At 35.8% G+C, this 15,251-nt stretch overlaps 2 protein-coding genes across 3 annotated transcripts in view; one reads left to right on the forward strand and one right to left on the reverse strand.

Moving 5' to 3' along the window:
• Positions 1–15,251, reverse strand: part of LOC306888761 (solute carrier family 66 member 2-like) — a 48,595-nt gene that overhangs the window by 33,076 nt on the left and 268 nt on the right. Inside the window, exons 1-4 of one of the 2 annotated variants that reach the window (XM_079447201.1) lie at positions 12,146–12,241; positions 11,642–11,831; positions 8,488–8,729; positions 7,205–7,338 (exon numbers count right to left, since the gene is read on the reverse strand). In XM_079447201.1, the coding sequence (XP_079303327.1) occupies positions 7,205–7,338; positions 8,488–8,687 (334 nt within the window). In that variant the 5' untranslated portion in view covers positions 8,688–8,729; positions 11,642–11,831; positions 12,146–12,241. Of the gene's footprint in view, positions 1–7,204; positions 7,339–8,487; positions 8,730–11,641; positions 11,832–12,145; positions 12,242–15,251 lie in introns of those variants that run through there. The other variant, XM_079447202.1, reaches the window with a different exon arrangement.
• LOC306888762 (heat shock factor-binding protein 1-like) lies at positions 11,773–15,060 on the forward strand. The gene is made up of 4 exons (XM_079447203.1): positions 11,773–12,485; positions 12,712–12,778; positions 14,015–14,138; positions 14,268–15,060. The coding sequence occupies exons 1-3, from the start codon at positions 12,441–12,443 to the stop codon at positions 14,131–14,133; spliced, it is 231 nt and encodes a 76-aa protein (XP_079303329.1). The 5' UTR covers positions 11,773–12,440; the 3' UTR covers positions 14,134–14,138; positions 14,268–15,060.

A 15,251-nucleotide genomic window follows, 5' to 3' on the forward strand; every position in this document is an offset into this window, starting at 1 on the left:
CAAGCTTGTGGTCATCCCTGTTGCTTGTGCACCTTTTCCTACCCAATTTCTTCCTTCCAGTCAACTTTGCATTTAATATGCTTTGATACAGCACTCTGTGAACAGCCACTCCTTTCAGTAATGACCCTCTGTGACTTACCCTCTTTGTGGAGGGTGTCAATGATTGTCTTCTGGACCATTGCCAAGTCAGCAGTCTTCCCCATTATTGTGGTTTCAAAGAACGAGAATTTATACCCAGAATTTATACTGTACAGATGGCCGTTTAATGAAACTCAAATATAAATATTCTAATATATTGAGATACTGGATTTTGACTTTCATAAGCTCTAAGCTCTAATCATCAAAATTAAAACAAACAAAAAAAAAACTTTTGAAATGTCTTCCTTTACATGTATTGAATCTAAAATATATATATGAAAGTTTCACTTTTTGAAATAAGTAAAAAAAAACAGTTTTTCACAATATTCTAATTTTTTTTAGATGTACCTGTAAGTATATACAACTTAGTCGGAGTCATAGTATAAACATAACTTAAGTTGGGTAAGTTGAGTGAAATAAAATATTTTTTCAGTGTGTGTATCTTCTATACACAAGTATTGGCCATGTATTACAAGCCATTTACGATAAACTCTGATTCAACATGTGGCTTTGTATAGTGCCACCTCTATTACTATGGTGGCTATCAGTACATTTTAAAGTAAAAAAGCAAATTTTGGTAGATCAAGCAGCTTAGTATTAACATTATATCACTTCTTAAAATATACAGTTATAAATATGGCATATAAATTGTGGCTGGAGTTTTTTTTTTTTTTTTTTTACAATGAATTTCTGGCAACCACTTTTTTTTTTTCGTAAGTTTCACAGGATTTTTATTTTTTTTTTACAGCGTGGGGTCTAAGTGACCTCTCATTAATAATAGAAATGAGACAGGCAACATGTGGAATTGAGGCCCCTGGGGGCAAGCAGTGGCTAACCAGCACTCTCATTTATCATCCATCTGGACTGTCACCAGAGCAGTCACGTCTACAGTGAGAAAAGAGGGAGAATTTAGAAATCATTGCCTTGTCTGTTGTACACCAAGAACTTTCAGATTGCGTCACATTTGTCCATAGCAGGTGCCAGTCCGCTGCCAAAAAGCATTTGAAATGTGAACTTGATTGTGGGTGTGAGCTTATGAGGATCATGCAATGTAAACGGCAAACCTTGAACAGTATTTTAAGTAAAACGTAAACTAAAATAGATGGGATCAGACTTTTATTACAAATCTTGCATCAGAAATAACCCAGGTAGCATTCCCTAAAAGCATTAATGAGTGGAAAAAGTCACTACAAAGCAAAGCCTAGAGGGGTGAATCTCATTAAAACATGTCCAGGGTCACATTTCACTCCAAAACCACAAGAAAAAAAATATTTAGCACAAAGAAAATGAGGTCTATTTTGAGGCCATCAATATTTTTTCCATTGCAACATTATTTTCATGAATTTTAAGCACAGGTTTTATGAGATTGAGTGGCGAAGGATAGAGAAGGAGCCAAAGGTATTATGGAGATCAGGTTTGGGAAAGAGCAGCAAAAGGGCAGCAAGAAAATGAAAGTGTGCAGAAGGAGAAAGAGATTTAGACTCGCTGAAGAGCTCTCCAACAGGAAGAGCTTAGAGACGATGACCCTGCGGCACTGTTTTAAGCTCTAGAAGACCATCTCCTTATGGAGTTTTCACCTTGTTACGTGCCATTGACTGTTCTGTCAGAGCCCAATAAGCATGGAGTGATTGAGAGATGGGGAGGGGATCCGCCTGTCAGAAGCCCCTGCTGAGAACAGACTCCAGAACCGAGAGTCAAAGATGAACTCATGAATTTATAAAAGCACCTCACAAATAACTAGCAGACACAGCCACGGCCGGACACTAAAGAACTAAAGAGTTTTAAGCGCTAATGGATGAGCTGTATGAACTCCTGACTCAAAGTAAAGTGAAACGGATATGTGCAGAGTGAAAGGGGAAATGGCTCATTTAAAAATGTGAAAATGTGAGTGGGGCAATGCATATAAAAGTGCAAGGATGTGGTTGCCAAGGCATTGCTATGGGGTTTCTAGTTGCTAGGGCAGCAAAAATCCAATTTTCATACTCAGTTCAGTTTAGTCAAACCTTCAGATCTGCAGTTTGAAGTTAATTATAAATGCAAAAAAGAAAGAAAGAAAAAAAGATATATAGAAGGGATGCACCGAAATCAAAATTCTGTGCCGCAAGCAAAAAGTCTGGAAGCACTTGGCCAAAAATCGAAAATGCTTTTTAATAATAATTATTTTATTATATAAAATAAAATAATTTTGTGAGACTTTTTAATTAATGATACTGAATGAAAATTGCTTATGTGAAAAAACCTACAATATTTTAGAGCCAATGGCCTGGTTTGCTTTTTTTCTCTCTCTATTTTATCATGTTCCAGGGGAGAATCCTAAGTCTGATTGCTTATAAAATTAATTGCACGACTGCAATGCAAATTTGAAATATCTTTTAAATCCATAGCATAAACAATGCAAAACTTGCTACATGCCAAATAGTGATACCTGAAGTAGCAAGAAGATGGAAATTTAAGCAGATTAATTCCTGCTGTCTGATATTATATATTTCACATTCAACATTTACACAATATTTGCACAGAAGCCAATATAAAAACATCAAAACACGTTCAGTGGGAAGGAAAGAGGTGGCAGGGAGTCTTCCAAGGATCTATGATATATTCCATGTAGTCTCAATTCATGTAAGAGTCTTACAGCAGAAGTGTGAAGCTATCACCTAACAATTATTTCAAGTATTCATAACACAGTGGGAGCTCCAGGTGGGCTTTTCACATATACATGAGTCAATCTGCCGCAAAGCTGAAGTGTGCACACATGAACACACACGATTGCAATGAAACACAGATATTGGGATACAACTGAACTCTGCCTTATGCAATTACATCATTGGCCAAACTGTATCACTTGGATGCATGTACTTATTAAACTACAATTTGACTTAATTGGACACACACCAGGGTGTATCAGAGCTGAGTCCCCAGTAAGAGGCCACACTTGAGTGACCACAATTCAGCTCTGCGAGACACAGATAACAGCACCTGCCACTGCTGTGCCCACAAGAAACTCACTGAGCATGCTCAAACAACCATGTCACTATATTCAATATGGTTTAATTTACTGTGACCCCCAAAGTATCACTTTTTTAGTGACACTTGAGTGACACTAAAAAAGTGAGTTTCGCTGCTCTAGAGTATAAAATAACCAAGCAAGTGACATTTGCAAACAAATCACACAAGTCTGTTTCTCAACTAATTTTATGTGTCAATTTAAAAAAATAAATAAAATTATTACTATTACTACTAAATACTTCTTGGGGCCACTATACATCTAAACTCAAGTCAGGTTCCACATGTCTCCACAAGAGGGCTCTCTGTTCTAATCTTTAATGACTCATTATAATTTAATAAAATGTAATATATATTTTATAAATTCCTCTAAATGTCTGGGATACACTTCAACCTAGATAAAAACATTAAGCAATAAATGATGATTAAATAATAAATAACAAGACACGCCTGTGATATTAGGCCTAAATACATCAAAAACTGGGGGGGGGGGGGGGGGGGGGGGGGGGTCAGTAAATTAATTTTTTTATTAATACTTTAATTCAGTTAGATTTTTTAATTTAGTTCAATATTTAAATTGATTAAAAGTGACAGTGAAGACCTTTATAATATTAAATATACTGTAAAATAAACTGTCCTTTTAACTTTCATAAAACAATCCTAAACAAAGTATGAGTTTCGACAAAAATAATAAAAATACAGATGTGATTTTTTTTAACAATACATTACCATATTAGAATGATTCTTAAATATCATGTGACACTGAAAACTATAAAATTTGTCATCACAGCAATAAATTAGATTTTAAAATATATCAAAATAGAAAAAAAATTATAAAAATAAATGCAGTCTTGGTGAACATAAAAGACTTCTTTATGTCAACAACAAAAACAAAATCATACCAACCACAAACTTTTGAACGATAGTGTAAGATCTAAGCTGTGGGGTGAATATAGTCTTGTCATAATGACAGTAAGAAAAGTGCTAATTATTGTGAAGCGGCAACACAGTTTTGCTAAAATATGTGAAGATATACTCTGAAAAGGCCAATAGAAGAAAAGTATTCTGTATGAAATAGAACTGACACAAACTCCAGGGCAAAGCACACTGGCATTTAAAGTACACACTCTAAAACAACAAATGAAACAGATATGGGACATTGGCTTCCTTAATTCCGTCTTCTAAAGGTCACACTGTAACACCTCTCTCTCTCTCTCAACATCTACAAATTCATGTCAAGACAACAACAGTAGGAGCCTAATGAACAGCCTGAGGGCAATCCGTGTGAGTCAATGCAAAATCATTCATAGCTCGCAGCGGTAAACAGATCCAAGCTTTACATGTGACCTTACATATTCCCTGTAACTGACAACAGAAACATGTGAGGGTACATCATACAGCACATATACAAAAACGTATAGGTTAATTGGCCACTTTGAGCATATACCTTCAAAAAATGCACACGTGTGTTTTTTTGAAGATTTGTTCTTGCAGCCTGATTGCTTGTGTGTGTGTGTGTGTGTGTGTGTAGGTGTGAAGGTATGCAGGGACAGGTGGGCTGTAGGTCGCACATAGCCAGCGGGATAGTCAGTGATTAAAGAGGGTCTCAGATGACTTCTAACTTTCAGAGGGAGGACCCGATGTCCGTGCTATTCTGGGTCCAGCACACACCCCACACCCTTCCCTTCTGTCCCTGCTGTAACCGGACACCTTAACTGCCATTCAGGCAAACCCGCTGACGCACACAGTTCCTCTATCAAACCGGATGTTCAGCACTCAAACTGCTGTTCGCAGGCACATTAGGGGGAGCTGATATAAGAAAAACTGTTTTGTTTTAAGATCGGAAAACACTTTACAGAAGCTAACTGATATAGGAAATCCTTTTCTACACCTTACAACAAGAATAAAAATCAAGTCAGTAAAAAAAAGTTAAATATATAAGAATGCTTGCATTATAATTTGACTTGGGCAAAATGATTCTGCGTTATTGTTACACCTATTAAAACGAATTGTGACAGATCAAAAAAGGTCTAACTTGAATATGTATGAAATTTCCACCCATTTGGATTACAGAGACTTAACATAAACTAATAAACTTAAAGTGATCGATATTTGTCAGTCATACATACAGAGGTGGCCAAAATTATTAGAACACTATAGTATTTTCATCAGCTAAAAATGGTTTTAAGAGAGTTATTTCTATCTTTTGCTGTAGTGTGTCAGTAGGAAATATCAGTTTACATTTCCAAACATTTAATTTGCCATTATTTGTAATAATCCAGTGACATCCGATCTCATCATCATCCAGTCTGTCTGGAGAGACATGAAGAAACAGAACAAACTGAGACAGACTAAATCCAGAAGAACTGTGGCAACGTCTCCAAGATGCTTCAAGAAACCTACCTGCAAAGCTATATGCTGTTAAAAGTTTTAAGCACTTGTATAAAAATGCTGTAACATGAGGATGCTGTCAAAAATAATGCCATAAATAGATTTTCTATCAATTAACTTCGATTAACTAAATTAAATCAACATCTGGTGTGAGCATCCTCTGCGTTTAAAGCAGCTTTTGCCCTAGGTGCATTTGTGCATAGTTTTTTAGGTAGCTTTGCAGGCTTTTGCAAAGCTGAATAAATAAGCTTTCTGTTGATGAATGGTTTGTTAGAATAGCACAATATTTGGCCAAGATACAGCTATTTTAATATCTGGAATCTGAGGGTGCAAAAAAAATCAAAACAATGAGAAAATCGCCTTTAAAGTTGTCCAAATGAAGTTCTTAGCAATGCATACTATTAATAAAAAATTAAGCTTTGATATATTTACGGAAGAAAATTAACAAAATTTCTTCATGGAACATGATCTTTAATTAATATCCTAATGGTTTTTGGCATAAAAGAAAAATTGTTAATTTTGACCCATACAATGTATTTCTGTCTATTTATACCTGTGCTACTTATGACTGGTTTTGTGGTCCAGGGTCACAAATCTTTAATTTAGGCCTAAATATTATTTTGAGGGGTGATATTAGGGATGTCAAAACATTAACATTTTTCTTTGGGATCAATGACAATTAAATTATACCATATAAAAAGTGCAAATAAAGTATTTCTTTGAGTTCCACCAAAACTTTCAAAAAAAGTTCCCCCATGATTTCCCCTAAAACTGTCAAAACTCAGACAGGTCTCTCATTTTAGAGAGAGGAAGCCCCCTCCCCCATGGACTCCTAAATAGAGTCAGCTGACTGTCCACATTAGGAAATCAATTTCTTTAAGTCTAACAATATGCGCTGATCAGCACTAACACAGGCTTCGCACACTGAAACTTTATAACAAAGTGTAAGAGCGTGCTACAGCCTCCAGCTCAATCAATCAACATGACAGGTAAATTAGGGCTGTCTGATTTCACATTCAATTTTCTAATTATTACAGCATAGTAAAACGTTATCATTCCAAGCTCCCTCCCTGACAGTGATCTCATAAAAAAAGATGACTCCAGATTGAGTTTTCCCTAGAAAACCCAGAAAAAGCCAATCAACGGGAGCCTAACTTTATCATAAATCAGTTCTGTGGAAGAGCGAAGAGGAAATTACACAGTTTGCACCCTGATCCACGTGACACCAATATTCTCAGACACTTAACATCTTCATTATAAATGAATATGGGACTAGACTAACGCCCCGGGCAATGAGTAACATTTATGCGATTTTAATCCCATCTACATGACAGAAGACAAGGAGGTGATATCTGTTTAGTAATATTCTCACATGCTGACGTTTATATACCATTCACATGACCTCAGGCATTAATATATCACACGTGCACACTGTAAGGCCTTTGCAATCATTAAAATTGGCACTTTACAAATTTCTACTTTCATCATATACTGTAGATTATCACTACCTTTCAAAGTTTTATGCCTTAATATGTTCCCCCAAATATTGTACACTTTAAAAACGTATGAGATAACTAAATATTAAATAAAGTAGTATTTACAAGTAGAAAAAGCACAGTTTTTAAGCCAAGCATTTCACACTACCGCTGGACAGACTGTTTAATGGGATTACCTGTGATGTGGTGCTGTTTAGTACTGACACGGTTGCTGCTCTGGATGGAACAGCACAAATGTAGCATAGCCAACATGGTGAGAATCATCACCACACTCTGCAGGAGCAAAGGCAGCTCAAACTGCTTGCCTATCCTGCAAAACAAAACAATAAATGCTTAATTTAAAGGTAAAGTGTGTAAAAGCTGTGCCTCTAGAGGAACCAAACAGAACTGGAAAAATAACAACTGTTTTCAAACAGGTTTCCCAAGAGTTCCCTCAGGACTAATCCCAAACATGCCATTGGTTAAGCCATTGTTGCTATGGCTGGTTCAGACACTCAAACAAATTTAATTTTGAAAGAAATGAACTGAAAATGTTTACACTTTTGAGTGTAACTATAAATTGCTTAAAGTTGTTTTTGTTTGCCCAAATACAAACATGTGGATAAAACAATACCACTATCCACTACGTGGATTACTTGTGGGTCGTTATTGTGATGTTTTTATCAGCTCTTTGAACTCTCATTCTGACGGCACCCATTCACTGCAGAGGATCCTTTGGTGAGCAAGTGATGTAATGCTAAATTTCTCCAAATCTGTTCTGATGAAGAAACAAACTCATCAGCATCTTGGATGGCTTGCAGGTGAGTAAATGTTCAGCAAATGTTCATTTCTTATGGATGAACTATTACTTTAAAGTCACGATGTAACTGATGTGGAGAGATCTTTTCTTCCGCATTATGAAGCATATGCAAATGAAAGTGATTTTCAAAAAGAAAACAAATGTAGGCCGGGGCTTGGTTCAACTGGTCGTTGATTGGCAGATCTGAATGCAACTTGAGAAGTCTGGCATATATCATGTGTTGTTTACCGGAAGATTGAATTATGACATCGATTAAAAATGACAAGGTCAAAAAACAGTTTAAAAATGAGACATATGCATGAATTAATAGTTCACAATAAGATGAGCAAGATGCATTTAGAAAATAAATGGGTGGATTTTAATTTGATATCTTAATTAACTTTTAAATTTGTTTATACATTAAAGAAAAAGGCAATTTGAAACACACACATAACCAAAACATACATGAAACTGCATTACACAATTATATTGAGAAGAAATGCTATTCTCCAAACAAAATGGGACCAAATGAATGAATACATAAAATAGAATATGCATACAAATAAATCAGCCATTACAAATTAGATTTGTTCTTGTTTATTTTACTTTGATTTCCACATCGGCCTCTAAGCCATCAATCAGCTCTAACTGCTGCAGTAACATTAACTCTCCTCCACTCACCAGAAGAAAATGCGAAGTATATTAGCAACGAGCAGAACCAGACAGACTCTTGTTGAGAATCCCTCAGAGTTATTGGTCCTCTGGATCTCCTGGTACTGGGGGACGTAGGGAACCGCACCTCCAAACACCAACACTCCAGAAGCAAGCCAGGAAAGCAGAGCCCATGAGCTCTCCATGTTCTCCTCTGACCCCTGCTCCATCGCTTAGTCCTTCTCAAACCACTGTCTTTATACTCCCATCCCCTGCAAGAAGAGGTTAGGACACGTTTCCATTTGATCACAAATAAAAAAAGTGCAATGCAATGTAGTCGAGATTAAATTAGCTGTCTGCAAACTAAAAGAAGCTAAAACTAATAAAAGAGGTATATATTGCTGCAACAAACCCTTAAACACCAATAAAAGCAACAGTGCCACCTTCAGTAACCTTAAAGCTCCCACAGGAACAATAATACCTACAATATAAACACATTGTAAATGATTCATGTGGGCCTTTCTGGACACGAAATCCAATGAGGGGCTATTTTCACAGTAGTCAGGAACAGTAAGACTCGTCTACATGCTGCCACCCATTCTGACAGCACCTCAGCTAAACAGGACGTTTGTGCTCACATGAGGACTGTGCACCATAAGATAAGGCTTCTTTTTGTTTCTGACCAGACAAACGTCATATCAAAAGAACAGGCTGAGTCACAGGTTCTAGAAAACACTGCTGAGAAGTTTCGAAATAATTTTGAGCTTACTTTGCAGCATCAGTTCCCCAATTCAGTGCAAGTCTTTAGACAGATGTGTTTCCTGAGGGTGTGAATATTCTTTAAAGGATGTAAAAAAAAAAAGGGTTTGTGATGCAAGAATGTGTAATCTATGCTAACATTACATTTAATTTTTTCTGACCAATTCAGATTTCTACTTGACCAACAGCATTACTGGCCCAAACACACACAAAAAAGTAATTTTTATATGGATTTAAATTGTAATGTTATATTATGTATAGTTTTAAATATAATAATTAAATTTTTACATTTTTGTAAATATTTTATTATATCTTTTCATGTGACAATACTGAAGAAATGACACTTTGCTACAATGTAAAGTAGTGAGTGTACAGCTTGTATAACAGTTTAAATTTGCTGTCCCCTCAAAATAACTCAACACACAGCCATTAATGTCTAAACCACTGGCCACAAAAGTGAGAACACCCCTATGTTATATATAAAGTTATATTTTAATTGATTTTTAATTTAAAAACAGACAGTATACATTAAACACATATATAACTACATTAAAAATTATATTGAGAAATGCTCTTCTTGAAACAAAAAGGGGCTAAAAAAAAAAAAAAGGCAAGTGGCATAGATGGCAAAACATTGCAGATTGGTTTGTCATTTTTCAGCTGGTTCTTGATGATGTTACCAAGACTATCACAAGTCACTTTCAAATTAACTTTTTCTGTTATCCAGTTAGAAGACTTACTAGCTGACATGCTGATGGCTGACAAGGAAAATTTGCAACCAAATTTCACATAAAAAAGTGTGCAATTAAGCCATAAAATGCTGCATATGAAAATAAACCCCAAGTCTAAAGGTCCTGCAACATTTTAAAGGAGATTTTGTGGGTTTAAGTGATCAGATTAGTAAGGAATGTTTCCTAGTCCCCATGAAGTCACAAGTACTTGAGCATTGCTCATGACCTCTATAGTGGAGGACTAGCAGTGAAGTATGCTCTCTCTCTGCTACTGTACATAGAGGTGTTGCATAACTTCTGCGTTCCGTAGGGGGTTGGGCTCTTCTGACATGTCTCCACCTCTCTCTCGTTTGTGTCTCCTACATGAACACAAGTTTAGATCCACACCTACTGTAAACACATTTAGCTTTGCTGGACGTAAAAAGACGATCATTTTTCTGGAATGGAAAACATGGGCATAAAATACGTTTGGTATGCTTGAGGCACTTCACAATGCCATGTGCACGTCTGTGTTATGATCTTTAGAAACCGGATCCAGCAGCAAATTTGGACAGCAGGAAAATCCCTTAAATTGGTTCCTATATAAAGAATTAGTTTACAAATAACAGAGTTGTCACTGTATTGCTTTTTAAACATTCCCTTTCCTGTATAAATATACACTCTTTGACATTTCATTCAGTCACACTCCAGTTAGCTGTTTGAAGAGCAACAAAGCCTTGTGTGAAAGGCCACTAAGACTATTATTAGTGATGGGAAATTGAATCATTTGAGTGAATCGATTCTTTTGAACAGCTCGTTTAAAAACGATTCAGTGGTTCGTTTACGTCATGTATCACAAGATCGAAAGCTTTTTAATAAACCGTGTATGTATTATTGTACTTTTAAATTAAGTTTGAACCTAAGAGTTTAATATTGTGACTCAGTCTAGTTTTTCGCAGCCATGATTCAATAAAATGTACATTAGAACCCTAAATATAGGTCGATTTGAATTTACAGTATTAAATAGTCAAATGTATTTCCCACAATGCGGAAAGTTTTTTTTTTTTTTTTTTAAACCACCTTACAGTCGAGTCGTAAATACGTCTGTTTTTTTAGTTAATATTTCAGCTATTATAGCAACTTTTTGACTTATTAGTTTAATCCTCTATTTACTTTAATTTGTTAAATTGTATAATTTCAATCATGGCTTCTCGGCTCATAACGAATCGGACATATCCGAAATAGTAGCATTTCGAGGAGATTCAGTCCGACCCACTCGGTTAAGTCGAGCAACCCTATGTTTCAGGTTTATCCTTGAACGACATCGTCCGGACCTGTTTTGTGAACCGGTTAAAAAAAAAATCTTTTTTTTTTTTAAAGATCCGAATCAAAAGAACACAAACACGACCTCGCTATCCTTACAAGGATATGGACAAACCATTCGGGGATGCATGAATCCGGGTGTGCATATTTTATCGACTTATCTTGTTCGACATCAAGCGAACCTGATAAATCAAAGTGAATATTAATGCAGCATCGCGTGCAAGAACTCTCCGATCAGCAGTTAAACGCAATGCACAAGACTTTTCGCTTTAAAAGCTAAACTCAAAACTCTTTATGCATATTCAGCAGAGTTTCGCTTTACTGTAACGAAACAGCTTGATAGAACGAAGTTGCAAAGAAGGGGAAAAAAACCTTAGGAAGTTCAAGCATACCTTGTTTCGGGCGAAGACTTGTTTGGCAACTATAGCGCGCGCACACACACACACACACACGCGCTCTCTCTCTCTCTCTCTCTCTCTCTCTCTCTCTCTCTCATGAGCATACGCTGTCTCATCTAGGCATCATCTAAATCAGGCTGATGCAGTTTGGAGATGTGGGCTTGACCGCGCAGCTTTCATCGGTCTAATGTTACAGAGGAAGAGGAAAGAAAAACAGGGAACACCACGAGATCTTATCAAACCAAATGTGTTTTTGAGTAGCGATACTACTTCTATTGTCTTCATTTCGATGTTTATTAGATTATCGGAACGGGTGGTAACAAAATAAAACACGTCCCTTTCATGTATAAATCGAACACACACAACTTTTAAAAGTAATTTATCGTTCAATATTTATTTTTTTAACCATTAATCTACTCTAAATTAAGCCTGTTTTCTATGAAAGTTACATACAACTGTAAAACAAAGACTTTGATAATCTCTGCTTCCACTACCTACCTTTTTTTTTTGAATTCGCAACAAAATCAGCTGAATTATTTAAAGTCTGGCTTATCCTGCTGTAACCTGTCACTGGTTTTAATAGATGAAATGTCTGATCACGCCAGAAGTTGATTTGCATGCCTGCAGCTGCGAGAATGTCTCACTGCGAGGTCTCTATAATCTCGCGATATTTGTCACGATTTCGTGATTTATCCAACAGCTGATCATTAGAAAGCAAAGAGCTGGGAAGATACACAATTTAAAGATTAATAAACATTTTTTTGCAGTTGTACTATCTATTTATTAAAGAAATATGGCAGAGACGGACCCAAAATCGGCGCAGGATCTCACAGCAGTGGTAGGTTTGATAATAAACGACATATTTTTGTGGTTAGCTAAACTAGGCTAATGCTAGGCCCTGTTTATCTGTTCTACGTGGATTATTATGATGCGACATAAACTTCGTTTACCGTTAGATTAAAATGATCTGAGAATACAGTTGTTGTGATGTAAACAAGGTGATTTATTTGTCATGTCTGTTTATTTTTACACGTTAGATGAACTGAATGTTTCTCTCTTAACAGGTGCAGACATTGCTGCAGCAGATGCAGGATAAATTCCAGACGATGTCAGACCAGATCATTGGGAGAAATATCCTTTCTTGTTTTTAGCACAGCTATAGACTTTCAACGAGGTAATATTAATCTCAGTGATAGCGCCTTATTTTTAATGTGACAGTAAACTGTTTAGAGGAATTTAAATGAAGTTAGCTGTCATTTAGCAGATTCTTTATCATCTAAAATAGGGTTTCATTTTTGCAAACAGTCCATTTTAAGCAAATGGGGGCAAAATGCCCTGCTCAGGTGTTTATGCAGGTCTTAAAAAGGCATTAAAGTTTTCCACAAATTAAGGCTTTAAGTATTTAAACCACAGCAGTAATGGCATTGACTGTTGCATGCACTGCTAAAAATGATCTCAGTATTTTTCGGTCTTGTTTTCCCAATGCAAATATCTAAAAATCTTTAAATGAAGATGCCTTTACTTGATGCAATGATGATATGAAGTCTATTCTGAGAAATTGAACAAAATCAAGTGTTTAAAACAAGAACAAATATCCATCAGATGGGTATGGACGCTGATTTTTAAACACATTGTCATATTTATTCTTTAATCAAACTCACTTCATTTTGACACTTCGTGTCATTTTGCTTCAAGCAAGTTTATTTAATAATCTTTATAGATTTGCACTGAAAAACCAGACAAAAATACTGAGGAATGGTTTGGGGCAAAAGTATTCAACTTCGTTTGTTAAAAAAAAAAGTAATGGAGATTGTTTGAAAGTTGTATTTTCAAACTTTGAAGTGTTGCAAATACAACCTCTTAGATTTTCTTTACTTGGTCTTGGAAAAAAGTTTAAAATTTTACCTCTATAAAACCTGCAGAATCCATGAGGGTACAAAGGTGAGAAGGGGAATTTAACTCTTCCAAAGTCTGAACTGTCTGTCTTCAGGGGGTTAATCCAGATCTTTAACCACTAAAATGCCACAACCATCGTCGAACAGGAAGAGCATCTCAAAATCTCTACAAATCTCAGACCCATATATCAGCCATAAATCTCTTCAGAAAAGCTCCACATTTTCATAGAACCAAATTTTGCCACAACCACAAGATCCTCAAAATCCTATTGCCGCTCTGTGATAAGGTTCACAAAACTATCTGCAAAAATCCAAACAAATAAATGCTGTAATCCAGTGCTATGCAGGTTTACAAATACATACATTTTGTTTCGAGTCAAGATCTACGAAGCAGACATTGCTTTAGCCATGCTCTTGATATGTGGATCTAAATGGTGTACTTGGCTCCAGTATCTTCCTTAATAAGATCCACTTGATGAAATGAGCACCCGCATCGATGATCTAGAGAAGAATATTGCAGACCTGATGACTCAGGCGGGAGTGGAAGAGGTTGAAGGGGAGAACAAGGTCAAAGAGGGAGAGGCCTCCTAGTAGAGGTACTTTCCATTTCTATCAATTAAACTATTTTAGTTGAATGTTTGATTCTAAATGATCATTTGAAATGCATTTAATTCTGGTATGCAGTATTAAAATGCACTGCCCTGATTCAGTGTTATCTTTCACAGAATCCTGAGTAGCAAAAACTATCAACACACTTCAGGAGCAGCAAGATTTCTCTATGGTGACTAACATATTTTGGTTTGCTACCCTTTTTCTGTAATGGATTGCAAAGAATTTTTTAAACACGACATCCAACTGTAGAACCGAACCCTGCGTTACTGTAATAGCACTAGCCCAAGTGCCAACCTAACACCATTCCTTTTCAAGTGAATTTTGTTGTTGAATTAAAGTTGTTTCTTAAAACCGGTGTCGTCCTCTCTCTTTACTGGTATAGCTATTTTAAACCAAACTGTGAAGTCTGTATTAACACCATTATAGTTCATGGTTTCACCCTCTCCTCTCTAGCAGTTGCAAGTTAGTTAAATATAATAAAAAGGAATGCATGCTGACATGCAAAATCTCCTGGATCAAATATGCTCAAGCTAAAACTAACAGGGTGAATTCTTGGAAAGGTAAATCACATCGTTTATAATTGATCAATATGCAAGATGATGATTAACACCTTTATATGCAATTTAAACCTATACTACTATCAAAGGTCTAACGCGTGATGCAGAACATCAATGACTTCAGTTAAAATTTGACTAAATCGATTAAGATTTTTCGCCTCCAAGAAAAATCTATTCTTTTGAATCTGGACTCATGGAAAAAGGCTTGAAGGGACCTTGGAATTATGTGTCATATAGAATTGTATCAGGGCCAGATGATTTTCATTGCTGTTTTATTACATTTTCATATTGTTAAGAATTAATGTTTTTTAAAATATTTGTGTTGATACTGTCACAACACACACACACAAAAAAAGTGTTATATATATATATATATATATATATATATGTATATGCAACACACACACACAATTTTTTTTTTGTATTGTGACTAATTAATGGAGTAATATTAATTTCCCCTTTTTTCCTTATTTTGGGTTGAAATACAACCCAAATATTTCTCTGAGCTTTGTCTCAAAAAGCTTTTGTGGTAATAATAAT

This window comes from Barbus barbus (assembly GCF_936440315.1).
Source record: "Barbus barbus genome assembly, chromosome: 22".
Lineage (NCBI taxonomy): Eukaryota > Metazoa > Chordata > Actinopteri > Cypriniformes > Cyprinidae > Barbus > Barbus barbus.

What these genes read in the sequence shown, in the direction of transcription:
- LOC306888762 (XM_079447203.1), top strand. Translation starts at nt 12,441, where the DNA reads ATGGCAGAGACGGACCCAAAATCGGCGCAGGATCTCACAGCAGTG. An exon ending in CGCAGGATCTCACAGCAGTG is followed by an intron (nt 12,486 to 12,711) that starts GTAGGTTTGATA and finishes CTCTCTTAACAG; the next exon opens with GTGCAGACATTGCTGCAGCA. An exon ending in AGACCAGATCATTGGGAGAA is followed by an intron (nt 12,779 to 14,014) that starts ATATCCTTTCTT and finishes AATAAGATCCAC; the next exon opens with TTGATGAAATGAGCACCCGC.